The 23,785-nt window shown below is 40.5% G+C and overlaps 1 protein-coding gene across 6 annotated transcripts in view; it reads left to right on the top strand.

Annotated features, from left to right (window-relative positions):
* Nucleotides 1–23,785, top strand: part of ERC2 (ELKS/RAB6-interacting/CAST family member 2) — a 900,269-nt gene that overhangs the window by 175,376 nt on the left and 701,108 nt on the right. For all 6 annotated transcript variants that reach the window (XM_040246394.1, XM_040246393.1, XM_040246396.1 and 3 more), the window contains exon 3: nt 8,238–8,654. In XM_040246394.1, coding sequence (XP_040102328.1) covers nt 8,238–8,654 — 417 coding nt within the window. The remainder of the gene's footprint in view (nt 1–8,237; nt 8,655–23,785) is intronic.

Below are 23,785 nucleotides of genomic sequence, written 5' to 3'. Positions count from 1 at the left end.
TGGAAAAAGGGATCCGAGAACCTGCCCTTATTATATGATTAGAGACAAACTGGAAAATGACAAATAGGAGAATAAAGTCACAGGATAAGTAGAGCAGGCCAAGTTGTCTGCAAAGAGATTCTGTTTTCTTTGAAAGAGTTATGTTAAGCCCTTTCTTGAGAAGGAGTAACGATTTATTAAAAAAAAAAAATTCAAGACTTTTGGATATAAGCCAATTCATATTTTTATAAAGCTCAGAGACGGTTTTCATAGCAGTGAAACTCTAAACTGCTTTATAGTCCAAAACTTTATCATTTTTTGCTTTTTCCCCATAGTGTGGAAAAGAGCTTAAGGTCACAAATTTTTTCAAATCTGCCAGGAACTCATATTTTCCATGTTTGGGGATAAGACACAGTAGATTCTAAACATCTGGCTAGGCCCTACTTAAATAATTGTGTGTTCCATGCACATCACACATATATAATTATGCTTTCATTCTATTTACCTTTTTTGTGTTTTGGACATTCTGAAATCTGGATTAGATTCTGACTCCAGTAGCTATTGGAAGACACTCTCCTAAGCGCTGGCTAAAGCAAAGTATATTTTCTCCCCTTTTCCATATAAACTCAAGCATGGCTTAGTTTCTTATTTTTCATTGTTCTCCTTTTTTCAAAATTAAGTGAGTATGGAAGCCTGTAAGAATTGTGTAAAATGAAGTTCTATAGTATTTTTAGAGCAGGGGAGACTTTAGAATTGGCTGGAGGAAACCTCAATTTTAGACTCTGGCCCATGTTTGCTAATGATGTGATTGCAATAAAATTCCTTAAGCCAGCTCAATTTATTCTCTTGTGAGGTGGACATAGTTCTGGCAGCTTTGGAGCAGTATTGTCAGACAAGTGAGCTGGTGGACGTGAGGAATTTTGAGTTTTGGGAGAGAGAACAGGACAGAGTAATCTGAGGTCAAGAATATTCTTCCTACTTCTCCGACCACCACTACCTCCCCTTCCTGCCCCCACCCGCCCCATTCCCAGCCTAACTACAGCAAACCAAAGAAAAATGGAAACTATTCTCCCTCACATTGTTCTCCTGTGCTGACTGTTGGGTAAATAATTTCCTTTTGGTCCTCTCATCTTCTGTCCATATTTTACTCACTATTTATTGGGTACCTGTTTTGTGCTAGAGTTGGGGGTATGATACTGATTTGGCCCAGAACCTGCCCTTGAGGAGCTCACTTTATCTCTCTCTAAATCTCTCTTCTTCTTGGCAATTTCCCTTGCCTTTTTGTGAGCACAGCAATGCTTTGAAAGATATATTTTGCTTTTATCTGACTGTTGAGTACTAGGAGGTTGTATCAGAAAATAAGCCTGCCATAACGCCAGAAGCAGAAGTCCTTATGACCTACTTTATTGTCTGTGCCTTGGAATCAAGTGCACAAGCTCATCTCTTTGGTTCCCATTCCATTTACCTGTGTTTAATGGCCAGGCTTTTTTCCTTCTGTGTACTGGATTTGGGGTTAGCCTTTCAGTTCAGTCGCTCAGTTGTGTCCGACTCTTTGCGACCCCATGGACTGCAGCCCGCCAGGCTTCCCTGTCCATCACCAACTCCCGAAGCTTGCTCAAACTCATGTCCATTGAATTGGTGACGCCATCCATCCATCTCATCCTGTGTTGTCCCCTTCTCCTCCTGCCTTCAATCTTTTCCAGTGAGTCAGTAAAGGGGTTAGCCTTTACTGTCCAGGATAGAGTTCAAAGTATGTAATTAAGTGTGGGGAGAAAAGGTTGAAAAGAACTGGGTTAAAGACCAGGTATCAGGGTAAATGCGCATTCTGTTTGGACTCCTAGCAGAGTTACCCCAGAGAGAAGCCTGGATGTCTCTTGTCACAGCTGCTTTACTTTCTTTGATGTCCTTGGTAGTCAGCTGTGGATAAGCTTTGATTCTTTGAGGACAACTGGAGGGTGATCCCACAATCAGGGTGGGGAGTAAAAAGCTTTCTGAATACTTATCCAACCATAGACTCACTTCTGTGCTTGAAGAGAATTAGCTATTTTGCCACCTATTATACTTGTGTCATAAGTGCCAAGTTGATAGAAATTTGATTGGCACCCAGGAACGAGGTTGGATCACCTGGCAATGTCCCATTCCCACGCAGGTGGATATTGGAAGGGCTTCTCTCTCCTAATATGCAGTCAAATGGAAGCAGCAGGAAGAGTGGTTGAGGCTTTGGGGAGTTGACACCACAGTGATGACTGAGAAATTCCAAAGAGATGGCTCCTGGACACATCCTAACAAGTTGCTGATTTATAGTTCCCTGATTAGGTTACAAACTGAAATGCATGCCTTTGATTATTGATCCAGTGAGATTTAAATGTGCTTTCATGGTTGAGAAGTGGGAGATGATTCAATGTGAAAGAATAAAGTAATTATAGAAGCGGGGAGATTGAAAACTGTGCATTTTTTTTTTTTAATTTTTAATCCTTAGAGCTTCCCTGGTGCCTCAGTGACCAAGAATCTGTCTGCCAATGCAGGAGACATGGGTTCAATCCCTGGTCCAGGAAGATCCCTGGGGGAAAAAATGGCAACCCATTCCAGTGTTCTTGCCTGGAAAATTCCCTGGACACAAGAGCCTGGCAGGTTACAGTCCACGGGGTCGCAAAGAGTCAGACACTGCTGAGCAACTGAACAACAACAAAAAAGTGTTGTATCAAAGCACTTTGAAAAGTGCTTTGGCTTTGCTAGAGTTTTCACTTGTATTCATATATCTTAATCTTTTCAAGATTGCTGGGAGAAATATCAATAACCTCAGATACGCAGATGACACCACCCTTATGGCAGAAAGTGAAGAGGAACTAAAAAGCCTCTTGATGAAAGTGAAAGAGGAGAGTGAAAAAGTTGGCTTAAAGCTCAACATTCAGAAAATGAAGATCATGGCATCTGGTCCCATCACTTCATGGGAAATAGATGGGGAAACAGTGGAAACAGTGTCAGACTTTATTTTTTGGGGCTCCAGAATCACTGCAGATGGTGACTGCAGCCATGAAATTAAAAGACGCTTACTCCTTGGAAGAAAAGTTATGACCAACCTAGATAGCATATTCAAAAGCAGAGACATTACTTTGCCAACTAAGGTCTGTCTAGTCAAGGCTATGGTTTTTCCAGTAGTCATGTATGGATGTGAGAGTTGGACTGTGAAGAAGGCTGAGCGCCGAAGAATTGATGGTTTTGAATTGTGGTGTTGGAGAAGACTCTTGAGAGTCCCTTGGACTGCAAGGAGATCCAACCAGTCCATTCTGAAGGAGATCAGCCCTGGGATTTCTTTGGAAAGAATGATGCTAAAGCTGAAACTCCAGTACTTTGGCCACCTCATGCGCAGAGTTGACTATTTGGAAAAGACTCTGATGCTGGGAGGGATTGGGGGCAGGAGGAGAAGGGGATGACGAGGATGAGATGGCTGGATGGCATCACTGACTTGATGGACGTGAGTCTGAGTGAACTCCGGGAGTTGGTGATGGACAGGGAGGCCTGGCGTGCTGCGATTCATGGGGTCGCAAAGAGTCGGACACAACTGAGCAACTGAACTGAACTGAACTGAACTGAATCTTTTAGAAAGTTTTTTTTTTTTTTTTAACTGAACTTGTCTTCAGTGGAGGAGATCAGGATTTGATCCTTGGGTCAGGCAGATCCCCTGGAGAAGGGGATGGCAACCCACTCCGGTATTCTTGGAGTCCAGGATCCCAGAAACCAAGATTCTGGCTTTTGCAGTATGGTTGTGTGATCTTGGGCCTGTCATTTAACCTTTGTGGATCTGATTTTCTCATTTGTAAGATGAAGTTAACAAGCTAATCTTTAAGGCCTCTGTGAGCTCTAAGAATTCTGATTCCATGCCATCAGGATGTCAGATGGATTCATCTTTCAGAGTGTGGGTTTTTGTGCTTTTGTCACAGCAGCATACCCTAGCCTCTCTCTCTCTCTCTCTCTCTCTCTCTATATATATATATATATATATACACATATACATATATATACATATATATATGTAATTATGGTTGATTATCATTGTACAGCAGAAACCAACACAAACTTGTAAAGCAATTTTCCACCTTTTAAAAAATAAACTTTTAAAAAAGAGAATAAAAACTAAATGAAAAATAGATTTGAGACATTTTTAAACACAGAATTATAGATTATCAGATTGCGTTTGGTCAATGCTGAAGTCATTCAGTGACTAATAAAATGATTACCTGAAAAGTAAACTTTCTTAATGTACAACCTAGAGATGTATCATTGTGACAACCTCAGAGTGAGGAATTGCTTGGTTAGAGTGGCTAAGTTTTATTTTGAGAATTGTTAGAGCTGTCATAATTGCCTGCCTTGTCTGCTCTCACCACTCCTGCCCTCCCTCCCTTTTCTTTTTTCAGCCATCCTGAAGTGTATTTGGGCTTCCCTGATAGCTCAGATGATAAAGAATCGGCCTGCAATGTAGGAGACCTGGGTTCAATCCCTGGGTTGGGAAGACCCCCTGGAGAAGCGTTTATACCAGTTCAGAGTTCAAGTAGTATACTGGTTCATGCAAGATGTTGGGGTCAGACTTCCAGGTGGATGAACATCTGACTGTGGCGCTTACCTAGCTGGGTAGCTTAGTGCAGGTTACTTAACCACTTTGTGTCTCCATGTTGTCATTCATTAAATGCCCTGTCTCACTGGGTGTTTGTGAAGATGAAAAATGCTTAGAATGGTACCTGGACTTTGAAAAGGCTATAAAGATTTTTGCCATTACTGTTCCTTAATAGGTCTAGTCTGTCTTTGCCTCTGGGCTTTTATACTTTCTCTGCTCTTTCCTTCATTCTTCCTAGGATTGGCTCTCATTTATTCTTCAAGACATAGCTCAGTGGTACCTCTTAGTGTGGGTAGCTCTTGTATTTTCTTACATTTCTCTAGCCTGGGTTACACACTCCCTGCATTTCTAGCCACCTGGCTGTGACTTCTGTCATATTGCTGCTCTTAGTTTATGTGTCCACATGGATTGGGAGCAAGGACCACTTCTTTTTCTTTGTTTTCTCTCTCTCTCTCTTTTTTTTTTTTGGATATTTCATGGGTATGAGGAAGACACTGGGTAAATGCATATTGAATGGATAAATGGATTGTTTTTTTTCCCCCTTCATTCCTCTGTCCTTCTTATTCTTATTTGCTACTTCTCTTGTCTACTATACTTCCTTTCTCCCTTCAATCTCAGGCCTGGCACTTGATGCATTACCTTAGTTATTCCTCACAGGAACTCTGAGGTAAGCATTGTGATTAGTCCCATTTTGCAGGTTTGGAAGCAAAGGATCAGGGCACTAGACAACTTGCCCATCCAAAGGGGCAGCAGCCTTAACAGGGTTGTCTTCCAGTGCTGCTGTCTTTGCTCAAAGCATTTTGGCATTTTTTTGGAATTCCCTTCTGACTAGTTTATGAACTTCATAAGAAAGCTAACCTTATTTTGGTCACTCTCAGAAAAGATAATTTCTGGTATGATCATCGTGATTCATTGTATTTGTCTCCAAGTAAACTTTGGTCATTCCAGAAATCCAAGCCCCTTTAAGAGGATGAAGATTTGCCCTTGTCAGGAATGTTTAAATGGCTTGAAGACAGTTGCATATTCTCAAGAGGCTTGGCAGCAGCCACATCAATGGGCCGAACACTGTCGATACTCCTGTGTACTTCGTTTTGGTGTGGTTTAGGGCTGGTGGGCGGGTGGAAGAAGGGCACATTACCTTGCAGTCCTACTTCACATTTCTTATGACAGCTTTATTGGGATATAATTTATGTACCATGCGGTTTATCCATCTAACGTAAAATTCATTGGTTTTTAGTATATTCACAAAGTTGTTCAACCAAACGGCTAATTCTAGAACGTTTTCATCACCCCTAAAGGAAACACCCCTCAAAAACAAACATCTTTCAAGGGCTGATTTTCATCACCCCCCAAGAAGACATGCTACTTTAATAGACACCCTTCATCTCCCCCACAGTCTCGCCTGACAATCACTGATTTGTTTTCTGTCAGTGGATTTGCTTATTATGGATATTTCCTGTCAGTGTAATCATGTAACATGTGGCGTTTTATAACTGGCTTCTTTCATGTGGCATATAGTTTTTAAGATTCATCCATGTTACAGTGTCCACCAGTACTTCATACTTTATACGACTAAATAATACTCCATCTTATGCATATGTATACACCACATTTGATATACTCATTCATCAATTGACTGATATTTAGGTTGTTTCCACTTTTTGGCTACTATGAATAATGATGCTAGGAATATTTGTGTATAAATTGACTGGATAATACCGTGTAGTATGTCCCTATATGGATATTCATCTATCAAATGTAGCATGATATATGCTGCAACATGGATGAACCCTGAAAACAAGACGATCCCACTGGTGTGGAATGCCCAGAATAGGCACATCCATAAAGGCAGAAAGTATTGGTGGTTGCTAGGGCCTGAGGATAGGGAGGAAGATGGGGAGTGACTTCTAAAGGGTAGAGGATTCTTTTGGGGATGATGAAAATGTTCTAAAATTTGTTTATGGTTGTACAACTTTGTAAATGTACTAAAAAGCACTGAAATGTAATTTTACTTACAGGGGTGAGTTATATTTTTAAAAAATTTATAATCACTGTCATTAAATACATAACAGTTGCTTACTCTGCATTTGCAACCCTGGGAGATGCTGTGACATACAAACGAGACAGTAGGCAGGAATGTCTCATTGGATGTTTCTAAGTGAAAAGTTGACCTGGATACCAGCAAAGAGTTTGATAAATGCATCACTTGGTGCTAGTTTCTGGGTACAGGCCCCACTCAGAAAAATCTCAACCTCTCTGGATATCAGCTGTGGGAATGCAGAAGGATTTACCAATGTGGACTCCTCCCGTATTTATGTAACTTAGTCACACATTATTTTATTATCCATGCCTTACAATACTGTGAATTCCCTTTAGACAGGACCTATGCCTTGCATTCATAATGATTTCCGTGCTTAGCATTGTGTCTGGTCTGTATCAGGAGGATGTGTTTGGTGAGTGAATGAGTGACTGTGTTTTGGAAGTCCCTGGGTTACTTCCTAGGACAAAAATACCTTCAGCTTATGGCTGCCTGGACTGATCAGTCTGAGGTTGCCCCTGTTGGGAAACTGTTGCTGAATTCACCACCTGTCTTCATACAATTTTGTTTCTCTGGTGCTTCCACTCTGATTTTGCTTAAAATGGTGACATGGGATGATACGTGGGTAGCTCTGGAGTGTTGTGCTTTCCTCTCTGGTAATAGCAACCAAGATATTGGGTTCCTGGGTCAGTGAGATTTAGGAAAATTAGAGGTGGAATAAGCTTATTTTTTTCTTTCTTAAAATCACGTTTATGAAGCATCAGTGCTATAAATTCTATGTAGCTTATGGGTCTGCTATAATAAGAAACTGATTTTCTTTTTTTTCTTCTCTGTGAAGGCACTTTATGTTGATCAAGTTCTTTCTGTTAAATATCCTTTGCTTGCCCTGGACTTTTCTTTGTGTTGATTTTTGCTTCATTTTTCTTTCATTTCCCATGCTGTTCAGTCACTGGATGCCAGAAGAACCAAGGTTTGTCCACTCTTTGCCGCTTGTTTGTTTTGCTCTGTACAGCCTCACCTCCTTGTGTGTCTGAGCGTGTCTGTCTGTCTGTATTTGTCCCCTTTTGCTTGCAGATGCAGTAATCCTGTTTACTAAACCTGTTCACAGCTTTATTTGTAAAAATAAAGTCCTTGTTTATGTCTACTTGTAGTGGATGCTATCATTTTTATTTTTAAATGGACATACACTTACCACAGAAAGTGACGGATAGTAGAATAAAGAAACCTTAGGAAACAAGGAATACTGAGTCTGGAGCATTGTGGGTGTAAAGAAGGTGTGTTTGTGAAAGTTTCCCTCTAACCTTTCCACTCCTAAATTACAACTCTGTAGATGTGTGATTTACCTTGTAACTGACACTAATACACCGTTTCTGTGTATGTGTACCTTTCTCTTAAGACATTCAGAAAGCATCATTGAATTAACTCCCCTTCTCCATCTGCTGTCCCTTGCTTCTGAAGTCACCTTGGAGAACCTAACAGCTGGCCCCTCTGGACCTCATGATTAACATTCCATCTTCATAGTGTGATAGCAGCAAATAGCGTTTGGCATGTTCATTGACTTTTTTTCCCCCTTCTTTCTCCTCTCTTGCTCCATCTTTCTCATCATAGCACCTTCAGTTGACAATCCAGGCCCTTCAAGATGAGCTGCGAACCCAGAGAGACCTCAACCACCTCCTGCAGCAAGAGAGTGGCAACCGAGGAGCAGAGCACTTCACCATTGAGCTGACGGAGGAGAACTTCCGGCGGCTCCAAGCTGAGCATGACAGACAGGCTAAGGAGCTGTTCCTGTTGAGGAAGACCTTGGAGGAAATGGAGCTGAGAATTGAAACACAGAAACAGACCCTCAATGCCCGAGACGAGTCAATTAAAAAGCTTCTTGAGATGTTGCAGAGTAAAGGTTTGCCGTCCAAAAGTCTTGAGGATGACAATGAACGGACACGTCGGATGGCAGAGGCTGAGTCTCAAGTCAGCCACTTGGAAGTGATTTTAGACCAGAAAGAGAAGGAAAACATACATCTTAGAGAGGTAAGGACATTCAGTTTATTTCTCTAAAGTCATATTTTACAAGTTAAAATGTGTTAAATATGTTACCAAGTTATTATCGGAGGTTGGACATTATTTATAGCCTTGACAAAATTCCCCTTGTCATCTGTTTTATAACCTTCCTGTCTACTCATCACCCTTAAACTGGAATTTGGCATTAGTCTTTTTTTTTCCCCCTTTGCCCACTACACGTGTGTTCTATTATTATTCAACACGTATTCAGGATCCAAGTGTGTGCAGCACACATCAACTCTAAGGTCATTTACAGTTGCTTTCCTACAGATGGCCATTGTTTCAGGGTCTTTTAAATACAGTAGTGTTTAAGGTTCAGATATTTATTAAATATCCTCTTTTTATTTTTTATTATTTTTTAAAATTTATTTTCTATTTTACTTTACAATTCTGTATTGGTTTTGCCATACATTGACATGAATCCACCACAAGGAGCAAAATGAATAGGTGATTAGCAAAACAATGAACTTAAATGATTCATAGCTAAATTTGGTGTGGGATTGTTAGAAAGTAAAGCCTAAGGATATTTCTGGAAACAATGGAAAAATGTGCATACCAATTTTGAACGTTTAGATAATCTTTGCCTACATTTACATTCATGTAGGACAGAGTGTTCCTGGTTTTCTGAGTGTCCATTTTGCACTTGGTGAATTAAATCATTTGAAGTTTATCAGAAGCAGCCTTGCTGGCTTGCCACTACCATTGAATATTGGGATGCTCAGATATCTGAGAATATGCAGTTGGATAGATCTTAGAAAGAATGTGGGTGACCTCCAAGGTTTGACATTTGTATAGCAATTCCTTGATACTGTGATGGATGTGAATCTCAAAAGTACCATGTAGGCAAAATAAAATGCTGTGACACAGATATCACAGAAAACAGGAAGCAGTGAAATGGCATTAAGTATATTTTCAAAATATTCTGCAGCCATAAATAAAAATTCAAAAAGACATTTGTTTTCAGACCAAACTAGATTTCTTGGCATTATGTATCTTTCTGGATGGGCAGTCCTTCCAGTGAGTCATTTGTTTGATTGCTCAGAAAGCATGGCTTTCATGTTGGAACTTGGTAATACAGCTGCTCCCAGTGGTTTTCTCTGATATTAGATTGTATTTGCTTACAACATTTGAGTAGACTTTTGTGTCTTTGGATTTAATATCCTCTATGCTTACTCTCCTTGGTTTTGTTCTCATGAGACCCTAGCTACATGTTTGGGAAGTCAGATAGCTTGGCTTCACATTAGATACTTAAAGATATGTTTTGTTGGGCTTGGTCTTCCCATTCATATTCCAAGAGTGTGAATGTGGTGGGAAGACTTCTAAGATGGCCCCTATATCTATACCTATTGGAATTCGTATCTTTATGTAATCTCCTCCCTTTGAGTTTAGGCTGAACTTAGTGACTTGATCCTAAACAATGGAATGACAAAAGTAGTGGGATGCCAATATTACTTCCATGATTAGATTACTAGTAATTACTAGATTAATAGATTACTAGTAAGACTCTTCCTTCCATGTTGTTTGTACAGTCTGCCATCTCAGCTGGCATGCTTTTGTTAGATAGGTAGAATAGGGAAAAGGAGTCCAAAATGGCGGTGGCTAAAAGACACGGAAGGGAAAAGCCCACAAAAATAGAACAAAATAATGTCTGAGGACCGGAATGAGGACCTCAGGTAAAACAAACAACACTCCTGGCTGGTCCAATTTACACAGGACAGGCCCAGGGAGAGATAAACATATAAATAGAGGAGCCAAAGCTAGCTTGCTCTCTCTCCCCTGCGCGTTGGGGCGCTCTTCTTGTGTCTTTGGATTGATGTGGCCTCACGCCTCGAAGATGGATTTACCTGCTAACTTCTAAATAAAATAGAGCTGTAACACTGATTTGTCTAAGAGCTATAACATGGTCCATTCGAGACCTGAGAGCTATAATACGGTCTATCCAAGATCTGAGAGCTGTGACATGCCGAGGGGGCTTTAATGTCTGTCACTCCAAATCTTTGTTGTGACGAGACAAAGAACTGAGGAATATACACTCACGTGACATTTTGAAGTAAGTTGCCATGTGGCAGAGGCTTGTGTGGTAAGGAACCTCCAGGTAGTCTCCAGCTGACACCCAGTAAGGAATTGAGACCCTCACTCGAAAGCCACAAAGAACTGAGAAATGCCAGTCATCACTTAGTAAGCTTGGAAGTGGATCTCCTCCAGTTGATTCTTTCAATGAGATAACAGTTTCTAGGCTGACAACTTGATTGCAGCTTTCTGAGAGACTCAGCTGAGATGTGCTCAAATTCCTCTTCCACATAAACTGTGAGATAATAAATGTATGTTTTTAAGCTGCTGAATTTTGGGTGAATTAGTTTCTGCTCCACTGTATTAGCTATCTATTGCTGTGTAAAGAATATCTTCCTGGCTTACACTATAGACTTTCCATTTAATTTACAGAGGAGAAGCAGTGATTACTGCCATGTTATTTCATGTAGAATGTCTGTGGATTTTGAAATTTTGATTGTGTTATCTCCAAACTGTGGTTGGTAGATTGTTGTTGTATAGTTGCTCAGTCATGTCTGACTCTTTGAGACCCCATGGACTGCAGCATGCCAGCTCCATGTACTTCACCAACTCCCAAAGCTTGTGTAAACACATGTCCATTGAGTTGGTGATGCCATCCAACCATCTTGTCTTCTGTCATCCCCTTCTCCTCCTGCCTTCAGTTTTTTCCAGCATCAGGGTCTTTCCTGATGACCTTGAAAAGATTAGTAGATTGCTATAGTTTAAAAAAGCTGCTGCTTTATTTTGGGTGCCAGGGGGTCATATTTCCTGTACAGCAAGGCTGTGATACCGGAGAAATCCCCATCTGCATCATTGACCATGTTGGGATCTTGGGATCAGGTAGTCAGTCTTCTCTTAACAGATTCTGCTCATTGGTAATATTTAATGGTGCCTTGATGGTGGCTTGATTCTTTTAGGATATCTTCATTTAAATGAATCTAAACACCATTTGATTTATGTTTTATGGGATTAGTTGGTCCTTGTAATGATCTGGCATGAATATATGTCATGCTTAAAACCTTAAACATTAGTCCAAAAGCTCACAGGGAGTGGTACAGAAAATGCAGGCAACACATCCAACTGTTTTCCTTGAGCGTCAGACTAAAGTCAGTGGATAACCCTTATCTTGGCTCCTCAAGAATGGAGAATGTGAAAAAGGTGTCTGTTAAAAAAAAAATTCTCATTTAAAACTTGGAGTTGAATAAGATTTTGAGGCCTGAAAGGACTTTTCCCAAGAGAAAGAGGTTACCGGCTTCTGAGAGCCATTTAGTATATTTCCAGTAATTTTGGTAGTTTGAAATTGGTTTTGGTGGGAATATTGACACCATGGAAGTCAGCAAATGCTACTCTCAGGGTCTACTGCCCCTTTGGCGCCATCCCTGAGAGCCTCTTTACCAACACACCTCTGAATAAATGCCATGAAATGTTTACCTACTATACAGCAGGAAGAGGTAAGTTAAATAGTGTGAGAATTATAATTATGAATCCATTAACCACTCATGGTTCATCACATGTTCTTATAGCAACATCTGGATAGATGCGTATGTGTTGGGCTCTGTGAAGAATGTTCGACCTTGATTCACAATTAATTCTCATAACCACCTTATTTGTTCATTCATCTATTCATCCACCCACCCATCCATTTTGTGACTGCTTATTGAGGATCTGTTTGGGGATAGAGTAATGTTAACTGATAAAACTTGACTTCATGGTGATAATATTTTATTGGGGTAAAACATCAGTTTAAAAAACAGTTAAACAGAAAAGTATCAGGAGGAAAAGAAGAGGGTGAAGTACTAGGGCACTGAGTGGGGTCAACCTCACACTGGATAGTCAGGGAAGGCTTGTTGGAGGAGGTGACATTGTGAACTTCAGTGACAAAAAGGAACCAGCCATGTAAGGCTCTCAGAAAACTGTTCCAGTTAGATGTCAAGGCCCATGTCTAGGAGGTATGGCCATTTTCTGCTTTCCCCTTTTTGCCTGGGGAAACGGAAGCACAAGTGATATAAAAAGCCTAGCCCAAGTTCCCACAGCTAACAAGCTGATATTTGAGTTAGGCTGCCTCCAGAGTCTCAGCTCTTACACCATTTCTTATATTCCTGTTCTAGAAGAATCTTTTCGAAAGTACACTCCACAGTATGGCCATTTTGTGGACTATTGATATATGTTTTGAGAGGAAAAGGGCTGCAGGGCTAAATGAACTTGGGAAAATGTTGAATTTTGTAGAGCTTACAGCAATGATTTCCAAGAAGAGGACTGGGGAAGGTAGAGCCTCTCAAATTGACTTGATTTGCTTTTCTCTTGTTGCACTGTTGTTCTTTGTAAAACAGTTTGGAAAAACACTGCGCTAGAAAATACAAATTGTGCTTTTAATTTGTGACCTATAAAATATGTAATAATATACATATAGTTTCCCACAGCCAAAAAACTGGTTAATTTCCTCCATCGGTTATTCTAGAAGGCAGAGTTTATTGTAAGCTGTTTCCACAATCTCTACTGAGTTTTAGAATGTTTGCTCCCCTGTCAGGGTATTTTATTTTATTTTTTTTTTACTGGAAAAATGTGGCTAACTGGTTTTGGTATTAAACCAGTAAGAATAACCTAACTTGAAAAAAGAAGTCACCTGACCTCTGTTAATTTAAATGAATCTGAAACAGGATTTAAAATGTACTTGAGATTTTAAGTTCAGTGTGTTCCCGATTCCCTTTTCATTTTGCACGATTCAACCCAGTTGGGGCTGAATGGTGTAATGCTGGGGAATGGAGTGTTAGTGGTTTTATGATTCATTCTCAGGCAGAGGTGTTGGACCTCATATAAACCTCATCTCATAGAATACTGGCCTTGTTTAGCCTATTGTTTCGGGAGATTTAGAATTGGCAGGAGTCGCACATGGGCAGAGTCAGGTTGCTTTAGTGTCTCGTTGTCTTTCGGTGGTCTGGAAAAGGCTGAGGGTGAAACCACTTCTCTGCCTGGCAGGAAACAACAACACAAAGATTATGATCTCAGCTTATTTGGAAGACCAGAACCATCGCCCAAGAACTACAACCGACAGGCTAATGTGAGCTGAAGTATTGGCTTAAATACAAGCATTACTCACTAGTGTTGTCTGATGCTTTTGGATACAGGTTGATTTGATAAGACATTGTTTGATGTAGTAATAATTTACCTTGTTCTCTAGCTTTTTCCACCGAGAACATACTGTTCCATATGAAGGTTTTAGTAATCAAATACCCAAAATACTACTGATCTTGTTAAAGAAAAAGCAGGTTTATGTGCTAGGATCCTCCTATATTCACGCTCCTTAATGTTTTCTTGGCTGATCCTTAAGACAGAGTTAGGAGTCTTTAGTTTAATTGTACTCTAAGATGTTTGAAGGGAAGGGATATACGTTCTGCTGCCATGCTTGTTGATTTCCTATACTAAAACCCTTGGGCAGCTTACCTGTCTTTGAAAGCAAGGTGGAACACTGAAGTCGTTGGGGACCACAGTTGCTACTAACCCAGGACAAGTAAAGCCCTCAGGACACTGGGCCTGGGCTTCCTTCCATGCTCTTGGGGGAGGGGTGCAGGGAGGAAGAGGGCAAGGCAACATGAATTCTTGGTCTCCTCATTTATTTATCCAAGTTGTCCCTAGGCCAGCAAGAATCCACCAAGGCAAAGTCTGACCTAGAAGTTCTTGAGCTCATAAACCTTTTACTAACAGCTCAAACCTCCCCTATATAATCATTGCCGAAACTTCTAATCTCCACCCTAGTTCCCCCTCTCTCAACACCATATGGCCTCCTTCTCTTTAATACGCACTTGTCTCCAGTTGGGCTGGCTGAGCCACGATTTTGCTGTTGCAGGCATTTCTAATTCTGACTATACAGATTATAGATTCTATTTCTACCAAGAAAACTTATCACAGAAAGTATTCCCAAACACAAGTGACCACATAAACATAATATTTTACATTTTTTTGTGCAAGAGTTATATATATATATGTATACAGAACCTAACAATAGCGATTTTAATAAAGTACTTTTTAACCTAACCAATACATTCCACCAGTATTTCCAGGCCTCAAATATTGCCTGCAAGATGCTCAGTAAATATTTGGAAGAGTAAAAAATAGTTTAATACCATGAGAGTTGCTCTGTGGTTTATTTTGTCAGTACTGGCAAAGTTTATAATGATTGTACAAGTGTAATATTCTTTTGTTTTCTCTATTGTTGCTCTGTGTTTGGAATAGAGCAATAGTTTTGAGGGTAGTCTTAACTGGAAGTTTTAGTTTTTTCAAAATGTGTTGCATATCATTGGGCACAGTTTGAACATCCGTATGCAGGATGCTGTGGGAGCATCCATGGCAAGTATGTCAGGGATTCAGATGGGAAGTAAGAAACAGCTCACACTTGATTGAGGTTTATTCTGTGCCAGGGGCTGTACTAAGGGAAAACTCGTCATAATCCCCATTATACAGATAAGGAAGCTGAGGCACAAAGAGGTTAAGTAATTGTACCTTGTCATAGGTAAGTGTGGGAGCCAAGATCAGAACCTGGGAAACTTAGTTCCAGAATCTACATCTGTCACCACAATACGCTACTGCTTCTTGGGCTAGTGCGTCAGGAGGATCTTGAATGGCATTTAAATGCTGTGCAGCTTAGGGGTAGCAGAGCTGACAGCTGGCTTCATCTATGGCAGAGCTGGAAGAATTTCACCACACCTGTGTGGTGGAGAAGGACGGTTGGAGAAGAGATAGCTGAGCCAAGCGTTAGAGGAGGGCTTGGGGTACATGGAGTTTGGAGCAGCTGAAACTCCCTCTGTCAGGAGGGAAAGGAAATAAAATGGAACAGGAGGTTTGAGGTCATGTCACTGAGGCTCTGAGTATGTGACACAGGAAGTTGGTCTTTACCTGGTAGGCTCTGGGCAGCCTTGGAAACATTGTCCCTGGAGAATGGCATGATCAAAAAAGATTAACTGCTAACTGATAGTGGATTAGATAGGGAGAGAATAAAGAGATGGAGATAAGTTAGAAGGATACTGTCATTCAGATGACCAAGAATCTGGATCCTGGTGGTGGCCAAGAAGTTGAAGGTCAAGGTCATGGTCATCCCCATCAGCAGGCAGGACTTTGAAACTCCGGAACTGAGTCCTAGGAGAGTGAGGAGCAGACAACTACTGTGGGCCTTGGTGTAGGCAGGTGGTGGGCCAGGCGGCAGGAGAGAATCGTCAGTAGGAGGAGCTGGGGCTGAGAAGAGACTTTGGATGGATAAGAGTTTGATGGCATCCTGATGGAGCTGTCCAACCAAGGACAAGAATGTGACTGAGGAAATGATCGTGAAGTTCTGCCCAAGATGCACAAGGTACTTCTGACTCCTGGTCACATTTTATTGTAGTTGCTTTCATACATACTTCATTATCTGTGACCACTGAGCTCCCAGTTTATATGATTGTTCTGAAGGCTCCATTGTCACTTACTATTATTATTACTTAGGAGAAGACTCTAGGAACTTCATGTTTCTTTTCTCAAAAAAGCACTTAATTTTTAATATGGTATCTTTTGAGATTACATTGGCTGATGCCTACTTGATACAGATTTCCTTTGTTCTCACTGAGTTCTATTTTCTCCAGGCATTTAAATCAGAATAGATCCCAATGAAGAATCTTTGCAGAAAAGCACTCCTTCTGGACCTTGCTAACAACACATCTGAAAGCAGGGTTTCATAACTTTTATCTTCACATTTCTGATGACATAGGGAATGTACTCACTTCTGTTTAGCAGCATTTGCCTTGTCTTTAAATTCTAATACATTCTTTAAATTTGAACACTGCATGCTAATTTGAAATGGTCGAAGCTTTACCCCATATTGATTTTAATGATTTGTTGCTTTTTACAGTAACAGAGACTTGTGGACCCCCAAGGAGTCATTAGGCACAAGGCATATATTGCAACCTGCTGAGAAGAGAAAGTGGCAGGGTAGAGAGCATGTGGTGAGGTAGTGGGGAGAAGTCAGGACATTTTGCTGGGAGAGATGCTGATTACTGTCTTCATTGCCCTGTCCTCTTGCTCTACCTTGTGTGTGACTGCTTTCTGAAATGTATTTTTGTGGCAGCTGACCTAATGGTTTATTGTCATCATTTGGTGAAACAGTGTACCACAAATAAAACCTCACTGGTGAGAAAGTTCTCAAAGCAGCAGTACTGCAGATATTTGAGTGTGTATCTCAAATTGCAACAGTGGGAAGTTGCTCAGCTGTAACAAAGTCCTCTGTGTCTTGGATGGGAATATTAGCTAATACCTTATGTGTGGGCGAGGCTTCATAGTTTGTGGAACATATTCCATTTTAATGATTTCCTCTGATGTACCTGGTAACCCTCTGAGGAAACTGAGGCTCGGAGAGATTAAGAAGTGATGACAGGTAACATTCACTGAGCACTCATAAGCTAATCACTTTTCAAGGAGTGCCATTTGTGCCTCCCAACAATACTCCCGGGTAGGTGGCGGTTTCCTGCCTCTCAGATGAGAAGGCCAAGGCCCAAATGGGTGGTGTGTCTCTTCCAGGTTTTCAGAGCAAGTAGTGATGGGCCTAAAATTAAAAACTGGGCCTTCTGGTTCCAGGCATCTGTCCCTAATCACTCCTGGTTGCTGCCAGGGATTTCACCCTGAAATCTCTGAAGAGACTAGAGACTAGAATCCTCATCTTCTGACTTCTTGCTCAGGGATATTTTCTCTGTAAAGGCAAAAAAGGAAAAAAAAAAAATACAAAATGCTCGTGCTCTCTTTTTTTTCCCCCCTTAGCTACATCTTATCAGGTCCTGTTGAATTGGGGATTGTAAATCCATGGGGTCAGTAAGCAGATTAGACAGTGTCATGCAGGAGGTACCACCAGGGCTAGGCCTCTTCAGTCCATTTGTGGCTCATGAAAATGAAAGTACTTGCTTAAGATAAGCATGGTACTACACAGGTAGGTGCTCCATGAATTCCCAGGGAAGAGGTGGATTTTTATGGCAGAGAATAAGGGAAAGTGGGGGGTGCTTAGAATTAGACCTTCCCATTTCATCTGTTCAAAGTTATCCTTCTTTTTCAACTTTTTTGTGTTAGCATTACCTCATTGCCTAAAAGAAACACTTTCCCTCTTCAAACTGACTTTACTTTTTATCTAGTTTTTATTAGGTATTGTGGGTTTCTTTCTTTGTCAATTGTGAGACATTAAAATGGCATTTACAACCTCCTAATAAGTGCCCCATTTCATTGCTCTTCTAATTGGATAGATTTGGAGAAGCAAAACTACTTTCCTATCCACCTGTTTCTGTTGAAAGGGATAGCTTTATTTGTGTTTCCTGTTTGGTGTACAGGTTGAAGGGTGCCTTAAATGCTTTGGATAGAAAGTTAAAGAAGACAGATTTGTTGCTGGTTGATTCCTCTAAGTGGCTTATAGCAGTTGTAAAGAATGAAATAAACCCTCCTTACTAAAGCAAAAATATAATTATATATGAACTGTTTGTAGAAAAAGAAAAAAGAAAGATGAGTGAGACCTTATAGTGATAAAGAATCACTGTTTACTTAGAATAAGAGTTGCAAGTTATAGTGTGTGGCACAGATGTGGCCAACCACCTGCTTTTTATGGCATGGGAGCTAAGAGTGGTTTTACCTGTTTACATAGTTACATTTGAAATGGTTATATTAGTACCTGTGTAATATCCTCATTTGCCTGTGACCCTCAAAGCCTGAAATATTAACTGGTTGGCCCTTTAAGAAAAACTGTTGTGGTTACTGTTCAGTTGCTAAAGTCATGTCCGACTCTTTCGACCCATGAACTGCAGCACTCCAGGCTTCCTTGTCCTTCAGTGTCTCCCTGAGTTTGCTCAAACTTATGTCCATTGAGTCAGTGATTCCATCCAATCATCTCATCCTGTCGCTTCCTTCTCCTCTTGCCCTCAATCTTTCACGGCATCAGAGTCTTTTCCAGTGAGTTGGCTCTTCACATTAGGTGGCCACAATATTGGAGCTTCAGCTTCAGAAAAATAGGTGGAGATTCCTAATTCCTATAATAGGTAAACAGATTTTGAAACAAGATATTTGGTTAAAAAATATGTGCATTAATTATATGTAGAGTGTAAAAATCTTACTGCTTTTATGTATAACTTTTGAGTTTTTTTAAAATAGGAAGACAAGATTTTTTTCATTTCTGTACATTTTTCTTTTATAATTATTAGATTGGTGATTTTGATCTCCAGAATTATACTACCTTGTGTATTGCCAGTTATCACAAAAATCTGCAGCTCTTTTAGTAATGGTGGGTGTTGCTAAGGTAACTTGTGTGGATTAAAAAGGGACTCTGTGTGAAGTATTCAATAACTTAGAAAGTACCAGAGAAATGGAGATTGCCATTGAAACTCCATTAGAATTAGGAATTTCTGACTTAACTAAAGCACAGGCTTCCAGTTTGTCCTTCTCTTAAAAATATTTTTAAAAATAGTGTGTTTATTGATATTTTTTTAGGCTTATGCAATTAGTGGTTAAAAGTCTGTTGCTGCTTTGAAGGAACTAGCATGAAAAACAAAGTGCCCATGTGTATACAGATTGTGTTAAAAAGTATTTACTTACAGTAATTTTTGATGTGCTGTAGAATTGCTTGGGCTTCCCAGGTGGCCCAAGTGGTAAAGAACCTACCTGCCACTGCAGGAGACGTGGGTTTGATCCCTGGGTTGGGAGGGGCCCCTGGAGGAGGAAGTGGCAAGCCAGTCCAGTACTGTTGCCTGGGAAATTCCATGGACAGAGGAGCCTGGTGGACTAGAGTTCATGGGGTCACAAAGAGTCAGAAGACAGCACACTTGCACCATAATTGCTAGGTTTTCCTACAGGAAGTATTTGTATTTAGGTGAAGCCTAGGACTTGATCAGAATGACACCTGAGAAATCCCCTTACTGTCCCTGGTCCTTCCTTCAGCCCCTAGGGCAATCAGGTCTCTTTTGGTGATGTTTGGGTGTGTGAACTGGGTTGCCAGTTGTTTGAGCATTTTTAGTGATGAGAGAGGACTCTGCCTATTAATGGAATTTTGCTTCATCGGTATAGGGCAAGGTTTCTCAATTTTAGTGCCGTTGACTTGGAGGAGGATATGTTTTGTGGTGGGGACAGTCCTGTGCAATTTTAGGGTATTTAACAGTATTCTAGACCTATATCCACAACATGCAAGTAATACCTTTCCCCTTTTCCCAGTTGTGACAATTAAAAACAGCCCCACACATTGTAAAATATCCTCTGGGGACTAAAGTCACCTGGGTTGTGAACTCTGGTGTAGAGTGATTGACGCCTCCTTCTGGTAGTTAGCCTGTGGACATGGCAAATACAGTAATTCTCAGCCCCACCTGTTTGAAATTCTGTTTCACTGAGGAAGGGCAACCCAGATCAAGATATTTCTTGACCCAAAGACTGACCACAGGGGATACAACTAGGAAACATACGTGCTGAGGGGAGGTGGGAGTTTAAGCCTGAAGAAAACCAGAGGTGTGTTTGTGTGTGTGTGTATAGGAGAGAAAGAATGAAGCGTTCTCTGATTCCTCTCTCTCCTTCCATCTGAGGAAAGGCAGCAGAGAAGCAAGGAGTTGGGGGCAGTGTTTGGTCTGAGATGTCACCTGGGAAGGTTGGGACTTGGTGCAAATTAGAGACATTTCATTCTCAGAAGGTAATAAAGATGTATCTGAGAAGACACATGACCTCACTTTTTGACTACTGAACTCTCACTATTAATTGGCAGTTTTATTTTACAATAAATGTTGTCGTCTTTGCTTTCCCCCAAATGGCCTATGAGTCTCCCTTTCTGTTTTTAAAATAAACATTCCTCTGCATGAACCACTGTCCACCCCTACCCCCACTCCAGCTCCACCAAACTTCAGAACAATTTTGAAGTGTGGTGGTTTTATCACGTGGAAATGTAATACAGATGTTCAGAATTACCTTTTCTTTCTCCTCTTTAAAACATCATGGCCACACATGCTTTGCTGTAAGTACTATTTGGTGTTTTATTATTACTATTAAAATATCTTGCCTCAGGCAGAGTCCCAGTAAATCTCAAGTAAAGGCAAATTTTAAAATAGCAGTATTTATGCATATCACACTAAAAATCTGAACTCAAATTTGGCTTTTTATGCAACTGAAATATTTATTTTTTGACCCACTTAACCAAGTCCTCTGGTTTACCCTCTTCCTGACTGTAAAACTTTGTTAAGACTGTAGAATTTTGTTCACTAACCTTCCTGCTTTCCCCAGTTTTCTCTAGGCTTGAGTTTTTCTCTTTATTCTGCATATATCTTTGAACTCAGTCTGATCACTTAATGAAGTTTGAGAGGATTTGGACTTCCAGCATGAATTAGTTAGTGTGTGTTTTTTTAAAACGTATTAATGGTGGGAAGTTCTCTTCTTACAGACAGTCCCACAGATGTGTAGCGGAGTTTCTGTGCTGTTCAAATGCTGCATGCTGGGGCTGTGGTCATATAGAAAGGAAATGCTGATCAACACCCGTTGCATCCCCCATTCAGAAACCTGTTGTACAGTTGCTAAGTCGTGTCCGACTCTTTGAGACCCCATGGTTCCTCTGTCCATGGGATTTCCCAGGCAATAATACTGGAGTGGGTTGCTGTTTCCTGGTCAAATTCAGAAACCGATTGACAGAGATTAGCTGCCTCTCCAACTTTAACTTCTTTGGGGTTTATTAGTGCCACTTTCTTTTTATATTTCTTGGCATGACTTAAACATATTTCTCTAAACGGTTGCTATAAAGAAAATCTCTTTTCAATTCAATCACTCGAACCTGGAATCAAGAGCTCCCTTACCAGTATGTACACTTTTATTAAGATAGCATAATATAACTGTGGAAAAATTTTAAGTGATAGCTGTATTTAAAAATTAATGCATATACTCTTCTGGAAATTTTTAACAGCTATCTCTGCATATATTATTTGTTAATCAAAAAGTGGAATCATACTGTGCACATTGTAAATGTGCTGAAAATTAATCCTGATTTAAACGAATGATCTTTTCTAAGGCTTTGTTTTTTCTGTGCTTGGCCAAATAGCAGGCAAGGTGATTTTCTTTTAAAGGATAGTGGAGAGCTTTGTCATTCTGGCAGGGTCCATACAGCAAGGAAGAGACAAAACCTGATTGTGTCTTAAATAGTAGAAATAATACCCACTTAGGGTGGGTCTTCTGCCTTACCTTCGTGATACCCAGTGGTGTTACTGCCAATTGTTTCTTTGCAGTACTTTCATGATACAAGTCAAGGATTAGATGATTTTAAGGACTCAAGCTTTGACTATAAGAACGTTGCCTAATATTTTATAATAATCTTGTCAATCCCACACTGGTGACTGCGGACACCTTAAAAAATCTGCCAGGTGCTAACCTCATTAGGTATCCTCAGGATGCTTTTTGAGCAACTGTTACAGAGTGATCATGGGAGTCTAGTGGAGACTGGAGAATGCTTGTGCTGAGTGGGGACTGTGACCTGTGATGACACAGGGTTCTCCAGAGAACAGGAAAGCTTTTTGGAAAATGTATTCTCTTTTTCCTCTTTTCTAGGCTGTAGCTAGCTCTTCATGCTGGTGTCTTGCTTTGTTGCCTTACAAACACAGATGTGCTACTTGCACAGAGAACTGAAGGAGAATGGTCCAAAATGACCACATTTTCTGAAATCACAGCAGCCTTCCAAGAAATCTGTGGGAGGTCCTGGCAGGGTGTTAATAGCATTAATGATCATGGGCATCACCACTGCTGTTATATGGAAGGCTCTCCTCTCTCGGTGCCAGCCCAGAGCTCAGTGCTTTGCTAAGTTACTCCTCAGTGCTACTCTGTGAGGTGTGGGTGCTGGGGAGCTAAGTAACTTACCTAAGATCTCACATGAGACCTGACCTCAGAAATGAGAATCATTGGATTATCTCAGTTCAGTTCAGTTCAGTTGCTCCGTCGTGTCCGACTCTTTGCGACCCCATTATCTACTGCTCTGTATAAAGTTGAAGTAACTTCTAGTCGTTTCTTCCCATCCAATTCCTCTCCTTCTCCCTGATTTGTTTTCTTTGAAACTTTACATTTCCATTTAGGTTTTTCATCTGGTTTCTATTATGACTTCATTTAAAATCTTATCCTGTCTCTTCATATGTTGATTTCTTTCTCTTTTATTTTGACCTCACTTCTTTTCTTCCCTTTGTGTTTTCATCTGTGTTATTTTATGGGGTTAATTGTCTTTTTTTTTAAAGTCTGCTACTTTGTTGTCTAGTGGCAGTTCTGGGCTTTTGCAAGAGACCTAAGAATGCTAGTGAAATTTACAGGAGACCTCTGGCAGTTTTAATATAATTGTAATCAGCACTTTTCTCCTCCTTCTACAAAACCTTTTCATCTACCTGTGAGTTTATTCTTTGGTCTCCAGCGAAGTGACCTATGTAAAGCACTTTCCACAGGGCTTGGTTCAACAAATGCCATTTATATTTCCTTGAGGAAAAGTGAGGAGGGGATAAGAGTTACCTTCGCATCAGTTGGTTTCCTTGTAAAGCAAATCCGTGCTCCCTTTTCAAAACATTGATTTCTTTCTTTCTTAAGAATCAAACCTTGCCTGGTGGCATTTTATAGGTCACTTTTTTGGGCACAAGCATTTGTACTGAGCTGGGCAGGTTTGAGTGTGACTTTTTGTGGCTCAGCCGGTAAAGAATCCACCTGCAATGTGAGAGACCTGGGTTTGATCCCTGGGTTGGGAAGATCCCCTGGAGAGGGGAAAGGCTACCCATTCCAGTATTCTGGCCTGAAGAATTCCATGGACTGTATAGTCCATGGGGTCCCAAGGAGTTGGACATGACTGTGTGATTTTCACTTTGCTCCACTATCCTGGTTTCACTTTGTAATTGTTTTAGAATGTTATAAAGTGGTTTATAATTGTAAACACTTGCTTTGAAGACCTTGAATAAATTAACTTAAATATAATGCATAGGATAAATAAATTACCATGTAGTGACTGGCACATAGTAGGTGCTCAGTAAATGTGTGGGTTTTTTTTTTACAGTTTACCATTTATATATATATAAAAT

This window comes from Oryx dammah, unplaced genomic scaffold (assembly GCF_014754425.2).
Source record: "Oryx dammah isolate SB20612 unplaced genomic scaffold, SCBI_Odam_1.1 HiC_scaffold_9, whole genome shotgun sequence".
Lineage (NCBI taxonomy): Eukaryota > Metazoa > Chordata > Mammalia > Artiodactyla > Bovidae > Oryx > Oryx dammah.
This window is presented reverse-complemented; position numbering and strand designations above follow the sequence as displayed.